Source organism: Cyprinus carpio, chromosome B22 (assembly GCF_018340385.1).
Source record: "Cyprinus carpio isolate SPL01 chromosome B22, ASM1834038v1, whole genome shotgun sequence".
NCBI classification, from domain to species: Eukaryota; Metazoa; Chordata; class Actinopteri; order Cypriniformes; family Cyprinidae; genus Cyprinus; species Cyprinus carpio.
This window is the reverse complement of record NC_056618.1, coordinates 34,699,871-34,716,850: the sequence shown is the minus strand read 5'-3', so window position 1 is coordinate 34,716,850 and position 16,980 is coordinate 34,699,871. Positions and strand designations below refer to the sequence as shown.

The following is a 16,980-nucleotide window of genomic DNA, read 5'->3' as shown; positions in this document are numbered from 1 at the left end:
TTCCGCGAGGAAAACTAGGTCCGGACACTTGTGTTGATCGTTAAAACGAAGAAAAAAATCACGCAGACCTGCTCATTTACGTTGAACATTTTGTGAAAACACGCAACAGATGTTAAGGATGGAGAGACAGACAGCGAAGCTAAGGAAACACGAGAGCAATGCAGCGGAGGGATACCAGAGTGCGCAGCTGCGCAGAGCCACTGGACAGAGAGCAAATGCTGTAGTGTTGACATATTTCATTTTTGCTCAGAATTTTCAAGCGTATCGCCACTATGCCGGGAATGATGGACAAAGGGTCGGAATATCTGGGGAAAGGTCGCTCAAATGGGACGAAAAGCCCGTCGAATGCCTCGAATGGACATTTTTCGGACGAGAGCGGCAGCGACGACGAGCACGGTATAGCCTCGAACACCCTTGCGGAGGTTGTTTATGTATTTATATGAAAAGCAAAATCGCTTAATAAATTCGAAACGTCACACATTATTCTTGTTTTCAGATGTGGGCATGCGCGTGGGGTCGGATTATCAAGCAAATATTCCCGAGTTTGATCCAGGTAGGAAAAAGCACTGCATTCCGCCTTTAAGAACCTGACTGACGGTGGTAGCCTCGGTACACCTATCGCGCCGAACAATTTGCGCATAAATCAGTATTTTAATCGTGTTTTCAAAGATTTGGGGTGCCGAGTGGACAGTGTTGTTATTTTAAATCTGTTTTTAATGTTAGTGTATGATTACATGCTCATGAAAAGCTATTTGTGAAAAGTTGTTAGCTTTCTCGCTTAGCCACTCTTCAGCTAATATTGTTACCCAGCAACTTACACAAGAGTCACAGTTTAATCTTGATTTTTAATCGTTTATAAATCAACAGTTTAAACAGAGGACATGTTTAATAATGTGTAAAAATACTGATTATTTACTATAAAAATGCGTGTTATTTTAAAAAGCGATAAAATAGCAGTTTTGTGTGCTATTCAGGACTAAGTGAAAATGCCTTTAAATTACTATTTAATTGTGAATTCGCAAATTTTTTTATTTTTATAAATATTGTTAATACAAACAATGTAAATCTTATCAAATTAACAGTGAAATTTTAAATAACAGTGTAGTTTTAAATCTTAAAAATCTGTTAATAACATTACAAGTTTTTTGGACACTTTTAATGCATTCTCTTTGTATTGTAATTTTGTAGGCTCCACAAAATACAGCGATAAAGACAACGGCGGCATGTTGGTTTGGTCTCCGTATCACACAATAGTTGACTCTAAATGTAAGTATTTGGGCATTTCCTTTTATTTTTTTGTACATTATATTTTTCATTGTGACAGCATCATGCATTATCGTGTACGTGTGTATTATTATAATTTTTTCTTTTCAGTGGATGAGTACATTGCCATTGCAAAAGAAAAGCATGGATACAATGTTGAGCAGGTGAGTCACGAGCACACAGTCCTCAAAGATGTCGTTGTTGTCAGTGTTAACTAATGCATGGATGTCTTCTGTGCTCCACAGGCTCTCGGCATGCTCTTCTGGCATAAACACAACATCGAGAAGTCCCTTGCTGATCTGCCCAACTTCACCCCCTTCCCAGATGAGTGGACGGTGGAGGACAAGGTGCTGTTTGAACAAGCGTTCAGTTTTCATGGGAAGAGCTTCCATCGGATCCAGCAGATGGTGAGTCCTCACTGCTAGCATTGCTGAGGTAACAATGACATGTCTTCAGACTAAGAGGCTTAATCTCATTATAAATGTGTCCAGGTCACATATAATCCCAAAACCAGAAAGAGAAATGAGAAATAATCCTTTAGTGCAATGCATTGTGAAAATTTACCAACAGTTTCGCATAACCATAATGCAGAATTATTATAATTATTTGTTTTTTTACTATTGTAATGCATTTAGTGTTAAATAATTTTCATTATGTTCTTGTTATTGTAATACGGTAACTGTTCTGTAAAATTACAGTAAGTTACTTGAATGCATTTAATTTTTAATTCACGCTAATTTAAATGAAAAGACAGTACTATAAATACTGCCATGATCCATAAAAACCTTACCATTAGAATAAAGTTTTTGCATTTATAATAATCATGTTAATTATTATTATTAATATTACAATGTGAAATTAAAGTACACTTGCATACAATACTGGACAAAAGTTCGGAATAATTAAGTTTTGTTTTTATGTTAATGTAAGAGTTATCTTATGCTCAGCTAGGTTGAATTTATTTAATTAGAGTTAACGTAAAGAATATTAATATATTACAATTTAAAAGACTTGTTGTCCTTTTCAATACATTTTAAAATGTAGCTTATTAATGCAACTCTGTTATGTAGAAATCATAATACTGTGAAATATATTTTTACAACTTAAAATAGCTTTTCTATCTAAGTATACTTGAAAGTTACATTTATTTGTGTGATGCAAAGCTGAATTTTGAGACAAAATGTAAAAGCACAATCTATCCACTTTCCTGCCACACTGCAGTTTTAAATGCATGTTTTAATTCAGCGGCGAGGGTCGTATTGATCTATTGGTCACACTGTTTCACGTGATATGAATTAGCAGGTCAGATTTCCCCCAACTTAAACTTAGGAGCGCAGTGAAATTTGAAACTTCTCTTAAACTTGCATTTCGGCGTATGAATGCAGGTCAAAGGAACGAAAAGTGTAGTGTGACTGCACCTTTATTCCAGTCTTCAGTGTCACACGATCCTGCAGAAATCATTCTAATATGCTGATTTGCAAAAGATTTCTCTTTCGAATAAATGCTGTGCTTTTAAACGTTACTCTTATGCAGTTTCTGCTTTCTATTCATTGAAGAACCCTCAAAAAAGCATTGTGGTTTCCTAAAAATACAGCTTTATCATCAGAGAAAAGTATTTAAATGCAAAACAGTTATTTAAACTTTTATATTTAACAGTATTAACTTCAAAAACATTTTATTGCTAAAAAAAATAGCTTTTTTTAATTTTTTATTAATGTTGTTTTATTTTGGTGAGATTGTGTGAGATTTTCCCTGTTGGAGTCGTTGATACTTCACAACCATCTTTAATTACAATTTCATATTTTATACACTACACTCTAATTCTTGAATTTGATTATTGATTGCAGTTGCCGGACAAATCCATATCCAGTCTTGTGAAGTACTATTATTCATGGAAAAAAACACGATCCCGGACGAGTCTAATGGACCGACAAGCGCGAAAGCTGGCAAACCGGAATAATCCAGATGAAAGGTCACTTATCCATTTGATCTTTGAGCTCATTTATGAGTTGATTCAAGTTGTAAGTGTTTCTGTTTTTGCTTTTGACATAATAGTGAGGAAGAGATGGAAGACGCCAACCCCATTGAGACCAACGACAGTGATTACGACCCGACGAAAGAGGCGAAGAAGGAGGTAATCACATTATTTCAAATATTCAGAAGCATGTTAAAGATGTCTGTTGAGTCCTTTGTTTAATCTTTTTCCAGTGTCTCAATGCAGTGATTTGTTTTTCCCCTGACAGACTCATGCAGAGCCTCAGACGCTGAGCTCCAAAATTGCACTGGGACGGAGAGAGCACCAGACCCTGCAGCACCGTCACCACAGCCAGCGGTCCAAGTGCCGCCCGCCCAAAGGCATGTACCTCACACAGGAGGATGTGGTGGCCGTCTCCTGCAGCTCCAGCGCCGCTAACTCTGTCCTGCGTCAACTCGACATGGAGCTGGTGTCCCTGAAACGACAGGTATGGCCAGGAATCTCCAAGAGGGTCAAAAAAAAAAAAAATTCCTTTTCGAATTAATGTCAGTGTAAGCCTTTGAAGATCATTATCTAATGTTCTTAATTAGGGATGCTGATTTAAACCAGTTAACCGTGAACTGGCAGTAAGAATTGACTGATTAATACAGTGTTAAATGGTTTAAAACTCATTTATTTCAGTAATTTATCAAATATTTGAAAACATTTGCTGCATGGTTAAAATACTTTACGTGTAGAAAATAAATTTGCGTTTTTGAGAGAAGTCGAGTATAAGTGTCATTTTTATTATAACATTCAGAAATAGGGATAAGCATTATAAACATAGCAAGGCTGGGCTATTTTTAGTTCCCTTCGCTCCACAACTTATCTTTTCAGTTAAACAGTATTCAGAAAAGAGCTAGAATGGGAAATATAAGAAGCTACACTATATAAACGACAAGCCAAAATGAATTCATTTAGACTAAAGCCGAACTGAAACCAACGTTGGGTCTCTCATTCGACACAAATCCAAATATTCCTGTATTCGTGGTGTATTTGAATGCCAAAATATTATTTTTGTAAACCTGGTTTTGTACTTCACTCACATGCAAACATCCATGTAAAACAAATTGTATTTGGCATAACATCACGGCGGTGCGGTGATAATCCTTAAAGGCACAGTTCAATTAAATTGAGCAATGTGTTTTGTTTTCTTTCCATATGTTTGACTGACTATTTTATTATGATAATGAACAGGCTGCAACTTGTCAACTTAGCTATGCTTAACTGTGTGTACACATGCAGCGCCGGTGCAATCACTAATGGAAACAACTACTACTAGCCATAGAGATAATCGAAACTGTACACGGTTTGCTTTTATTTGTGTACATTACTAATAAAAACAAAGCGTTGTGCTTTTGTAAAATAAGGAAAAATTGGATGCCGCTTTCTGCCGTCTTGGTTTCCTTTCGTGCAGCACAAAAATAAACCGAAACTGTGCATACTAGCCTACTTTTTTTTTCATTTTGTATATTTATTAAGTAAAAATACACTTGACACCTATCCTTTCTAATTCTGAATTAAAATAATCTTAACGGTTAATAATCTGTTAATAACCACCAGTTGTCGGTTAGGAGAAATGACCGAAATGAGCATCGCTATTCTTAATGTTCTTTCTTCCTCACAAGTTTGCCTGGTTTTCTAGGTTCAAAATGCCAAGCAGTTAAACAGTGGACTTAAACAGAAGATTGAAGATGGAATTGATGAATTCAGACTGCCTGAGGTGACTAATGTCTGCTTGCACTTGTTCTCATGTGCACTTTACACATCTGCATATCGTCATTTTGCTAAATGTTACATTTTATTCTAGTGCACCCAAAAAATTAATGCCCGCTGGACAACAGATGAGCAGCTTTTGGCAGTTCAAGGTAAGTAAATGGTTAAAGGCGTCAGTTTTGTACCTGTTATTATACCAAATGTGACTCGCAGCATCTTTTGCCTCATTTAACTAGGGGTACGAAAATACGGGAAGGACTTCCAGGCTATTGCTGATGTGATTGGGAATAAAACGGTGGGGCAGGTGAAGAATTTCTTTGTGAACTATCGGCGTCGCTTTAACTTGGACGAGGTGCTTCAGGAATGGGAGGCCGAGCAGGGAACTCACACTCCCAACGGAGACGGTGCCAACTCGGGTGAGGACGGGAAGAACAGCAACATCTCCTCAGGAAAGAGCACGGATGAGGAAGAGGAAGAGGTAAGGGTTAAAACTGTGAAGCCTCTCATATAATGTAATAGTCAGATTTTTTAAAAATAAAACATTGAATCTGTAGACAAAATGTAAAAAAAAATAATAATAATAATTGGCTGTGTAGCCCAAAGTAAACATGCATCCTATAGCGCTAGCTTAATAAACAGAAGATTGAACAGCTTTCACTGATTCAACGTGACTAATAAACACACCCCTACGGCCATATGTTGCGTGCCTTATTCTGTGTAAGAAGCCACTGCTTTTAATCGCTCCTGTGTGAGCACACAGTTTAGCAGACTACTTACAGTGATACAAATATCAGTTGTCACTCTGTATCTCCCAATAAAACCTTAGTAAGATTATACTTAATGCTTAGTTTTATGATCAAAGCTGTGTAGTTTTTATTGTGCGGGACGAAACATAATGCAGTGCAATACAATGACGATGAGACACGTACAAATGGATGTTTCTCAAAAGCCTGTTGTATCATATTTAATGCATTTTAACATAAAAAAAAAGTATGGCTAATCAAGTAAACTTCAGCTACTTCAGTCCAGTGAGTTCAGCTTGAATAGTATTAATGTAAAAGTTTTTCTTTTGTGCTTGTTCAATGTGAAATGTTTAGTGAAGACACATGTACGATATCCTAAGTGTGAACGTTTTTGCAACTATTTTTGGAAAAAAAAAAATATTTTAAAATATTTATATAGCACTTTTAACAATACAGATTGTTTCAAAGCTGCTTTACAGTATTAAATAGGACAATAGTGTGTCAATAATGCAAAAGGACAATAGTAAACACTCCATTTAAAGAAAGTAGTAAAAAATGAAACCAGTGTTAAGTTGTCTTCACCTTTCTTTCTTCATCAGGGTCAGGTGACCCCAGCCTCCGGTCCGTCTCCTGTAGCTACATCAGCGTCTCTAACAGCCTCCAGCAGCTCCACCTCTCTCAACCAGCCTCCACCTCTTCTGCGCCCATCTCTTCCTGCCACTCCGGCGCTACACCGTCAGCCTCCGCCTCTGCAGCAGCAAGCCCGCTTCCTTCAGCCCCGTCCCGCCCTGAACCAGCCTCCGCCGCTCATCCGGCCCTCCAACCCCCTCCCCCCGCGCCTCAACCCCCGCCCCACAGCCCCTGTTCCGGCGCCGGGCCAGCAGCCGCCCACTCTGGTGGGCATCCAGTCCGAGACGCCCTCCTCCTCCTCTCTGCACTGATGTGTGTTATATTTGTGACATTGCTGATGAAGGTGATAATTGGTTAGCAGTTCTCGTTGTGAATACTAGGAAAAAAATGATTGTTTTAAACTGTATATATTAGTTACGTAACTTTCTATTTATTTGAACTGAATTTTTATTTTATTTTAGATTTTGTAATCATGTTGTAACATTGTACTTTAAACACGACGGTTCACCCAAAGATAAAAATCACCCCATGATTTACTCGCCCTCAAGCCTTCCTAGGTGTACACAACTGTCTTCTTTCAGATGAGTATCATCGGAGTTATATTTAAAGAAAGTGCTGGCTCTTTCAAGTTTTATAATGGAAGTGAATGGTTGTTGAGATTTTGAAGCGCAGAAGGCCTTTATTAAGCTGACGGAGCCGCGTGAAGCACTTTTTATGAAGGATAAACACACTTTATTGCGCTTCAAAATCTCAACAGCCATTCACTTCCATTATAAAACTTGAAAGAGCCAGGACTTTCTTTAAATATAACTCTGATGGTACTCATCTGAAAGAAGACAGTCGTGTACACCTAGGATGGCTTGAGGGTGAATAGGATCCATTTTTGGGTGAACTATCGCTTTAAGTCTTTAAAATATTGTGTTCTATCTCAGCACTTTTTCTTGTTGTTCTTTAGTATCTATGATGTAACGGCAAACCTCTTTAAAAGGGTCTTGCATGTCATTTTGTTGTTCATCTGTGTCTGTGGTTGATTATTATGTGTTTCATATTTTAATATTTGGTGCTACAGACTGACAGAAAATCACCTGTCCAAATTCTCTTGCCATCAAAGTGCTCTTAACAAGAAAATATAATCTCATACTTAATTGAAACCATAGAAAAATTCCTACTGTCATACCTTTTTTCATGGATAAAACTTCAGTCCGTTTTGAGTATAAAACACTTATTTTCCGCCTCATCTGTTAGAATTGAACCGGGTTTGTTTATAAACCTGTTTGACTTGCAGAAAAGTGTGAACACTTTCCCACCAGGCATTAAGCTTTGATTAGTGGTGTGCTGTTTAATCAGAGTATGCATGTAGCGTTACCCTTCTTCCACCACATAAAAAGTGCGGGATCCTGAACAGTTGATCAGATCATGGTTTTCCAATTAAGCTCTATATTCTGGCCAAACCTGTATTCTGAAGGATGTTTACATAATCCACGGCTCTGAATATTACTGTATACATGAAATGAGCATTATCTGAATAAACTAATGTACATTCTTTCCCCTTTATCCTGTTCTGGAAATAATGGTGATGATCTTGCCATTTGTTTTCAGTAATTTAAGCAACTAATTTTTCATTGATGTTATTAAAATTACACAAGAACGTAAATTTATAACACTTTTTTTTTTTTTTTTTTTGTAAACTGTATAATGACCAATCTTTAATTAATGCTGGAATATTCTTGTGCATGCAGACAGTCACTGTGTAAACATGATTAATCATGATTTATCTAGATTTCTTGGTAGTTCCTTAGAGGTTATTTTTTGAGGTCTTAACTAGATTTGTTAATAATTTAGAAAATAATTTTAATGCTTACTTCAGCAGAAAAAGTGCTGTTTCTACTCTATACAGATCGGCTGCATATTAAAAAGCGCTTAATGTCTCAAACAATACACAGTTTTTTGGCGACATTAAGCGCGTTCTCTTATTTTTAAGCTAGGTTTTTTATTTTTTAAATGCAAACTAATTGCATTTTTAAAGAACGGGTTGTAGGCAGCTCAGAGTGTGGTGGTGGCATTATATGTAAAATAATGAAAAGTCTCTTCTCTAAAGTTGTGCCTAAAGCATGTTCATATGTGAAGTGTCGTATGGAAACATTAAAACACGTTTGAACACAGACTCTAATTTCCTTTTCATTCCATCTAGCAAGCACTTACACACACTGGAGTGTTTGTTAAACGGTTTCTTTAAACTTTTAGTTGAAAGATGCATTCGAGTGCTATTTATGGAGTATTAAATTTAGTTTCTCTTACTCGTTTACAGAAACTTCCTGCAGTGCACTTTCCGCTCAAGACATTACAAAACCTACTATAGCCAAGGCTCCTTCATGAATATTCATTAGCCTGTTGTTGTGACGCTACGTAATTAATATTCATGAGCCGAGGCCTTCACCGTAGTAGGATTGGTCGTTCCGTTTTCCGCTCGCGTTAATCGCGTGGCGGCGCGCCTGAAATAAGAGGGACGTGCTGCGTGCATCGGCACTGCGGGTTGAGACGCGTAGCTGTCAAATATTAAATATCAGGAGGATTAACTTGTCAGAATGGGCTATTAACGCCATCAGCCCTCAGGTAAGTAAACCCATGCATTCTGAGCTAAATACAGCGAGTTTTATAGCTGATAGTGTAAAGCGAAAGTACATGTTAAAACGCGGACTAGATGGTGACCTGAGCTGCTGACTGTGTTTTCGGGATGCTGAATGCGCGCACTTCATATAGAGTTGAGTGTAGATTCACAGTGTCATGTTGTTGCTCTGGGGATTCCCCATGTGTTTGCTCTCTCTCTCTCTCACACACACACACACACACATAGGAACAGCCCGCAGTGTGCTCTTAAAACTAAAGTAGCGTCCGCTGATTAATGCGTCCATTCTGTTACTGTAAACTGGTCATAATCGGGTTTTAACTACGCAGTGACAAATTAAAGTCTCCTTTATTATCACTTTATTCTATTTTGTTGTGTATATGGATAGGGAAGACGTTAAATGTCAACCGCACTAACAGTTAATCACTGAAAAGGGTGCAGAATGGATATTTATTCACATTTCTACACCTTGGAGCGCTCAAACCGAAAGTCAAATTAAACACTGTGTCTGTCAGCCTCGAAACACCTCCTTGCTATGTTACAACTTAACACACAGGTTATTAAAATTAATTCATTTTAGATCGCATAGTGCATTTATTAACCGAACATGGAGTTTATTTGATCTGAAAGTAAAAGGAAGTCTTCCTATATATATATATATAAATATATATATAAGGTTTATCAGACTTTTGGAAATATGCCCGTGTCAAGCTCAGATGCTTCAACCTTTTAATGTATTATTATTATTATTATTTTGTTGTCGTTGTTTGTTTGCTTATTATTTTTATAATATAAATGTATTGCTTGCATAAAGGTTACTTGCTTAAGTGCTTAAAATAATTGCTTACAAGAAAATGAACAGGATGGAAATAAAAATTTTTTTTTTTATTTATTTTTTTTTTACTTTTTTTATCAGACAGGGTTGCTCGTGACAAAACTACAAAAAAAATATACAAATTAAGATTATAAACATCAAAAATGACTGCTGTATGAGCTAAATAGGAAAAGGAACTATCTTTAGTTCACGCGATGTTGTAACACTAAACTGATTACCAGTTAAAACATTTTTCCTGAGAAAACACGTTTGGTTTGAAACATTTCGAATAAGGAAACAATGAAGAAACACTCGGAAGGACATTTTTAAACTCATGTCAGAAGTTTTATCAAAAACTGTCATCCAAACTATTCAAAATTCACTCCATCTTAATATAATTTAAACTTTTAAATCAACAATTATAACATTAAGTTAATATTATATTAAATATTATTATAAGCATAATTTTTGAATAAATTTGAAAACGTGTGTGTGTTTGTGTATTTTGTTATCTTTCTGATAACCAGTTATTTGTATTATTTCGTAATACAATATGTGAAATTGTGAATCCAAGCAAATATGCATTAAAATATGTGACCCAGGACCACAAAACCAGTCTTAAGTATTGAGATTTATACATCATCTGAAATAAATAAGCCTTCCATTGATGTATGGTTTGTTAGGATATGACAATATTTGTTTGAGATACAACTTTTGAAAATCTGGAATCTGAGGGTGCAAAAAAATCTAAATATTGAGAAAATCATCTTTAAAGTTGTCCAAATGAAGTTCTTAGCAATGCACATAACTAATCAAAAATGAAGTTTTCATATATTCACGGTAGGAAATTTACAAAATATCTTCATGGAACATGATCTTTACTTAATATCCTAATTGTTTTTGGCAAAAATGCAAAATTGATAATTTTGACCCATACAATGTATTTTTGGCTATTGCTTCTTATGACTGCTTTTGTGCTCCAGGGTCACGTATGTTAAACTTGGAGCACAACAAGAATTATATAAATGCTTACTTTAGCCCGTATTGCTTCTTTGTAATATCAGTCCCAGCTGTTATTAGAGGATTTTGATTTAGTAGATCAACTTCAATGATGTTAAAGCAAAAGAGGAGCCTGAAACAGAATTGCATATCTGTCGCTGTGTCCCTGTGATTTCGGCAGGTTTCCATGGCCGCAGAGGAGAACGAGTGTCCCGGCTTGTCCCGGCAGAACTCCGAGCTCATGAGGTCATGGGAGCTGGAAGCCCTTCTGACCAATCGCACGCTGCGCTTCGTGTTGCGCTTAGAGCAGCAGTTCATCTGCCCGTCCTGCGGCGGGATCGTCCTGAACCCTCACCAGACGGGCTGCGGGCACATCTTCTGCGCTCGGTGCGTGAGGGCGTACATGTAAGAAAAACTCATTCGCCCAATCAATTCAACAAAGCTGTTGCATATCAGCAAAGACAAACAGTGCATATTATAATAATGATTTCCTCTTTGCAGTGAAAATGGGGGAAGTTCGAAATGTCCCTTAGACAGCATTCCTATAAAGCCAGAGGAGGTGAGAATATTACCGTTTTAAATGCATATTTGTGTGCACTTAGCTTTGTTTTCCACTGAATGGCAATTCCAATGCTTGCAGATTTTTCAAGACAACTGCTGCAAACGGGAACTGCTAAACTTAGAGATCTACTGCACCAACGCCCCAGACTGCACACAGAGGGTTACCCTATGTGACCTTCAGGTGAAAAACAAAACGTGACATAATATGCTGGAAGTTACGTGTCCGTATCCATCATCCGGAATAACAGCACACTACCTCTCTTTCTCAGGATCATCTAAAAGCATGCCAGTATGAGCGGATTCGATGTTCAAATGTAGGGTGCAGCGACACTGTGTTACGCAGAAACCTGCTGGAGCATCAGAGGAACGTCTGCTCCTTCCGCCTGGAGTCCTGCCATCACTGCCGACAGTCGTTCCCCGCGTCTCAGCTGCTGGTCAGGACGCGTCCCTCTCTCAATACTGCATACAGTACAGTCATCTGAGCTCTGCTTGTTTCTGATCTCGCCTCTGAACTATGACAGGTCCATCAGAAGACCTCATGCCTGGAAATAGAAATCCCGTGTCCCAACAAGTGTCTTCAGATGATCAAAAGACACAAGGTGTGGCACAGTCAGATACTTCATGAATATGCATCTAATTGCTCTCTTTAGATTAATATGGAGCACTTAAGGAGCCACGAAGATGGAAGAATTATGACACTGGAAATTCTACTTCAATGCTTTCACATTAACTCAGAATCAGTGTTCTGTAACGTTGCATTCTCTCGCAAAACTTTTATGTTCCCTCACAGAAGTAACTCCCACAGAAACTTCTTTCCATCTACACAGGGCCTCCATTAATAGCCAGGTATTTTAATTAGCCTGTTGATCCTCATTTGCAGCTGCAAGCTCATGCTGACGAGTGTCTCGAAGTGGAGACTGACTGCATTTATAAAAGCTACGGCTGCACATTCAGAGTAAGGAAACCTTATGATTTCACACTAAAGCGAGTGAAAGCGTCTTTTTATTAATGTGTTGCAGTTCAGTAAATGTTTCCGTTTGTCTGGAGCTGTGACAGGTTTTCAGATCTTAGCCTCTGAACTCTGTCTTTCTTCCAGGGGAAAAGAGGGAAAGTGCAAGTTCACGAAAACTCAGAGTTCAGTTCCCATGTGCGGCTCGTTCTGGAAAGCAACACCAAACTTGAGAAACAGGTATGAAACGAGCAGTCAGTGTAAAATCATGGAGAAATGATGAATCATAAAACATCCCGTTAAGTTTGTTGTATGTAACACACAAATGGTTGTAGGTGGAGCAGCTGCAGCAGGATATGTTTGTTCAGCAGGGAGCGCTGAAGGACAAAAATCTTGTGTTCAGTAATCTGGACCGGGATATCACTCTGTGTGACAACACTCTTACTACCTTACAGGTAAAGAAACCCTGTGTTAAATACAAAAAAACAGAACCAAAAAAAGCGAATTGCTCTGTAATTTTCAAAACAATGTCTTCCCAAATTCTCGTAAACCCTCACAACACCAAGCAACAGTCGACTTGTTTCTGATTCTATAGCTGCAGCAGTTTTCACTCTAATGTTATTCAGAGAATCCTCACCATTCATTGTACAATAATGTGTTATTGCAATTATTTATGTGGTTATTACAGCGTATAAAAATTGGAATACTGCATAAAACATTTGCGCATAAAGCGCTATTTTCATCTCATGTGTTCAAGAGATCAAAAACCTCACTTCCTGGGGAATTGGTACAAAATATCAATAATAAAATGTGAGTTTCTGCAACCGGGGAAGTCAGCGTAGCTCTTTTTCCTACATATTAAATGACTTGCGAAACACAATAACAAACACTGTTGCATTTGGATGCCTGATATTCGTGAATGCAATCGTGTGAGACAGTTCTTCAAGGAATCATTTTGATGACAGACTTTGGCCCAAGCAATGATTAAAGCAGTATTTCAGATGGTGTGCACAGAGATTGGTCCACTAGTTAGTCTAGTTAGTTGTGTTTGTGTGGCAGAGGTCTGTGGAGGAGCAGCGAGTGCGGATCTGCAGCGTTCAGCGTGAACTGAGGGATCTGCGGGGCGTTCTGGGCTCTGAACTGAGCGAAGAGCTCCCGAGCCTTCGGGCATCGCTGGACTCCCTCAGACAGCAGGTGGCCGTCACTGAAAGCCTCAGGGAACACCTGGGTAAGTCAAGTCTGATGGGCCACTTGAATGTTGAGACAGTTTACTTGAAGTGACCTTCTGGACAGGATGGGTGAACCTCAAAATGAACAATGCAAACATATTTAATAACATTAAGTTTGGGTTTAGTTGCGCTGTTGGGTTCCAAGATGCATGACCTTGACAGAGGTGCATGAAGGTCCCTGGTTCCTCAGGGGAAAACAATCCAAAGACGTCATGCAGGACGGGTGAATTGTAAATTGCCCATCGGTGTGAGTCACCCATGTGATGCTGGGACAGGCTCCAACAACCCCATGACCCTACATGACCTGCAGTTTGGAAATGGATGGATGGATAATTAAATGTCCTAGCCTTGTTGCATGGAAAGCTTTAGTTGACATTAGCGCAAACTACGGATGTCCCACCCTGCAATTAGAGGACTGTCTTCCTGCAGATTTGAGTTCCAACACCCCTGGCTGTTGTATTCAATCCTGAACATCTTTTTGTTTGATCGGGGTTGGAGCTAAACTCTGCAGGATGGTAGTGTAAACAGTCTTCTAGAGCCAGGATTCTCTTTGGGTCAACTACTCTGTTGAAAAAAACAGCATATGCTAGTTAGGTATGTTTTGAAGCATGGCAGCTGGTTGGAGCTGGTTCAATCTGGTCCTTAGTTGGTCATGAGTTGGTATAGTAAGCAAAATCCTGCAAATACTTAATTATATAGCACTTTTCCAAACAAGTTAATGCAGTTCAGAGTCTTTACAAGCAAAAAAGGAACCAAATACTTAAACAATGGAGTACACCAAATATGAAATAAACCCATTAAAATACAAGAACAAAATTTAAAAATATATATAATTAAAATATGAAACATTAAAATGAAGGAAAAACTAAATATTAAATATACAATGATTTTATAGGACATTACAGGAAGGACAAGACTAAAAAAAAAGTTTTTCATTTAGATTTATATTATTATTATTTTTAGCGCATCTTATGTCCTCTGGAGGGTTGTTCCAGAGACGAGGAGCATAGCGGCTAAAAGCAGCATCACCAGATGTTCTAGTTCTACTATGAGGTACAGTTAGAAGAAAATAATCTGTCCTTCTGGGTTCACATACTGTATGCATTTTTGAAAGATAGTCTGAAGTAAATCAGTGCAATGCCTTATACTGCCTTTTATAACCAATGTAATGACTTCAATACAGGTGTAATGTGATCTGTCTTTTAGGCTTTTGTCAATATTCTAACAGCAAAATGTTGTATTAGTTGTAGTTGATTAATTGTATTCTTTGGTTGACCTGAAAGGAGGACATTACAGTAGTCAAGCCTATTAGTTATAAATCCATGCATTATTTTTTTCTGTATAGCTCAAAGAGAGAAATGGCCTTACTTTGACAATTTTCTTCAGATTTAAAATGCTGTTTTCGTAATATTATGTACCATGAGCTTTAAAGTTAAATTCCAAATCAAAGACAACTCCTAATTTTTTCCCCACTTAACTTGGATTTAATCCTAGTATATTTAGTTTAGGGATCAATTTCTCTCCCTGCACTTTTGATCCAATAATCAAAACTTCAGTTTTATCTTGGTTGAGTTTTGTGACATCCAGTTCTATGTCTTGGATGCAATTTACAAGAGAATCAAGTTGAACAGGATCATTAGGAGACACGGCTACATACAACTGTGTGTCGTCAGCATACTGTAACTATGAAAAAAGATACACTGTACCATGCCTCCTGATAATGTGACTGAAAAGTAACATATAAAGATTAAAAAGCGATGGTCCTAAAATTGATCCCTGAGGAACCCCACATGATAACTTGTAATATTTAGACAAGAAGGTATTATTAATATATACTACAAATGTTCTTTTGCTAAGGTATGATAAAAAACAATGCAAAACAGTTCCAGATAGAGCAACATAATCACTTAAACCAGCTCAAACCAGCTACTATGCTTCAAAACATACCTAACCAGCATATGCTGGTTTGTTCAACAGGGTAGTCTTTTTGTAGCGCAACAGTTTGAAGAGACCTGCCTTGCTGAACAAATTAGGTAGACTTTCAGTGTTTTTTGTTACCTATTTGAATAACACATGGTTTTACTGGCCAAAACATTTGAAGGCTAATGTTGTCCATGGAGTATCGATGTTTGTTGTCATCGCAGTAATGCAAGAACTGGGCCAGGAGTCCAATCTTGCTCCTGGAGGGCCACGCTCCTACAATGTTTAGCTTTTCATGATTTCAAAACCACAAAGATAAGAAATGCACTCTTTCATTAGATAAAATACCGCACCTTTAATAGTTGAGTATGTTTAAAGTACAGACCTTAGAACCAGTAGACCAGTAGAACTGTGTGTGTTTGTGTCCTTCAGGTGCGTTAGAGCAGACGTGTCAGCGTCACACCCGCTTGTTAGACATCCACGTGGAGCAGCTGCAGTGTAACGAGCAGCGTTTCCGCCAGCTGGAATCCACTTCCTTTGACGGGAAGCTCATCTGGAAAGTGCGTGACTACTGGCACCAGAAAGAGGCCGGCACCCCGCTCAACTCGACCCCTTTCTACACCAGCCGTAGCGGCTACAAGCTAAGTGTGCGGGCTTACCTCGGCGGGTACAACTCAGGGAGAGGCACTCACCTGTCGCTCTACATCACGATAATGCGCGGAGACTTCGACTCGCTCCTACCGTGGCCGTTCAGACAGAACATAACCTTAACACTGCTGGACCAAAGCGGCTCGAGGAACCACGTGAGCAACACTTTCACCCCCGATACCAACAGCGATAGCTTCCATCGGCCAACATCTGATGCTAATGTGGCCACAGGTTTCCCGAGATTCATATCCCAAGGCGATCTGGAGGCCCCCCGAAATGCCGTTTATGTGAGAGACGACACACTGTTCATCAAAGTAAAGGTGGACACAACTGGATTAGAGGACTTGTAGCCTATGAGGAAAACTAATTGTCCCAAAACAGTGTCCAGGATTCACTGGAGTGTCATTTAATACCCGCTTGAAGACGTTTGTTGTAGTATCACTGGTTTTTATGTTTACATGCACAGATTTCATTCATTTTCATTGAATGTATTGCGCTTATGTGCCATATTTATGAAATTTCAGTTTGGATGTGAATGAACAAAATTCTGCACACGAGAACAGTATCGGTCCTAAAACATAACCATTTATGATAATGATTATTTCTAGCCAAGATCTGCTTAATGGTCTTTGTCTTGTTGGAGTGAGTGGTGCAGATCATAGCACACTTGCCTGCAACATGTTGTCTCATAAAGACCTGGGTCATGTTTTAATGCTTTTTAAATCTATCCCCATTTCTAGTCAATAAAGAAAATCATTTCAAACACTGTGTCTTGACGCCTGATCGATGCTATCCTCAGTTTTTTGTTTTTTCTGAAGCTTAGTGGTCAAAGCTGTAAGAGCCCACCCCAACAACTGGCTCTGATATT

The 16,980-nt window shown here is 38.4% G+C and overlaps 2 protein-coding genes across 3 annotated transcripts; both read left to right on the top strand.

The window, feature by feature from the left end:
• The first annotated feature begins 133 nt into the window (after positions 1 to 133).
• On the top strand, positions 134 to 8,530 carry rcor3 (REST corepressor 3). Of its 2 annotated transcripts, none has more exons than XM_042748869.1 (12): positions 134 to 422; positions 497 to 553; positions 1,189 to 1,266; positions 1,375 to 1,427; positions 1,509 to 1,670; positions 3,111 to 3,235; positions 3,319 to 3,397; positions 3,507 to 3,725; positions 4,923 to 5,000; positions 5,088 to 5,145; positions 5,230 to 5,471; positions 6,336 to 8,530. In XM_042748869.1, the coding sequence occupies exons 2-12, from the start codon at positions 505 to 507 to the stop codon at positions 6,675 to 6,677; spliced, it is 1,485 nt and encodes a 494-aa protein (XP_042604803.1). In that variant the 5' UTR covers positions 134 to 422; positions 497 to 504; the 3' UTR covers positions 6,678 to 8,530. The 2 variants fall into 2 exon arrangements, with proteins under 2 accessions (XP_042604803.1, XP_042604805.1); XM_042748871.1 differs by having other exon boundaries at positions 142 to 396.
• Positions 8,531 to 8,829: 299 nt separating this feature from the next.
• Positions 8,830 to 16,875, top strand: LOC109047368 (TNF receptor-associated factor 5-like). Its single transcript, XM_019065078.2, has 11 exons — positions 8,830 to 8,979; positions 10,987 to 11,210; positions 11,307 to 11,364; positions 11,446 to 11,547; positions 11,636 to 11,800; positions 11,888 to 11,965; positions 12,247 to 12,321; positions 12,463 to 12,555; positions 12,651 to 12,770; positions 13,375 to 13,543; positions 15,897 to 16,875. The coding sequence occupies exons 2-11, from the start codon at positions 10,993 to 10,995 to the stop codon at positions 16,460 to 16,462; spliced, it is 1,644 nt and encodes a 547-aa protein (XP_018920623.1). The 5' UTR covers positions 8,830 to 8,979; positions 10,987 to 10,992; the 3' UTR covers positions 16,463 to 16,875.
• Positions 16,876 to 16,980: the final 105 nt, after the last annotated feature.